The sequence below is a fragment of the Cystoisospora suis genome (assembly GCF_002600585.1).
Source record: "Cystoisospora suis strain Wien I chromosome Unknown contig_6913, whole genome shotgun sequence".
Lineage (NCBI taxonomy): Eukaryota > Apicomplexa > Conoidasida > Eucoccidiorida > Sarcocystidae > Cystoisospora > Cystoisospora suis.
Window position 1 is genome coordinate 1 of NW_027159700.1, and position 457 is coordinate 457.

At 47.0% G+C, this 457-nt stretch overlaps 1 protein-coding gene across 1 annotated transcript in view; it reads left to right on the forward strand.

Annotated features, from left to right (window-relative positions):
* Positions 1–45: 45 nt before the first annotated feature.
* CSUI_010207 (aaa family protein) overlaps positions 46–457 on the forward strand; it is a gene marked incomplete at its 3' end in the record, with an annotated part of 2522 nt that continues 2110 nt past the window's right edge. The window contains exon 1 of the mRNA XM_068070312.1: positions 46–262. Within this exon, the coding sequence (XP_067917712.1) occupies positions 70–262 (193 nt within the window). The remainder of the gene's footprint in view (positions 263–457) is intronic.

Consider the following 457-nt stretch of genomic DNA (forward strand, 5'->3'; position numbering starts at 1 on the left):
CTTCTTTCTCTGCTTGGCGGTTTCTTCGCTTCGCTTTTTCTTTAGGCAGGGCAAGCTCGAGCTCACTTAATGCGAGCAGGGAGTAGAGGTGGAGGTGGCTACGGCCCTTCTTCTATGCTTAATGAAGAAGAGAATCCCTTCATCCCTCATTCGAACGATATAGATTACTCCGCAATCAAACTGCCTACAGATCTCCCTCTCACAGGACCACAAAAAGCTGCATGTCTCTCGGCACTGACCAGTCGGCTTACTCTCGTCCAAGGTAACCTACCTACCTAACCCCCCCCCTGCCTACACACTCTCTTATCTACGCATGCATACTCATTTATATATTCATATAGTGGCGGTCGTCATGGCGATGATGACGTGTGAATAGTAGCAGTAGTTTTAGCACTACTAGCACAGGAATAGTAGGCATAGTAGTCATAGGGGTAGTAGTACTAATAGTAGTAGTAGT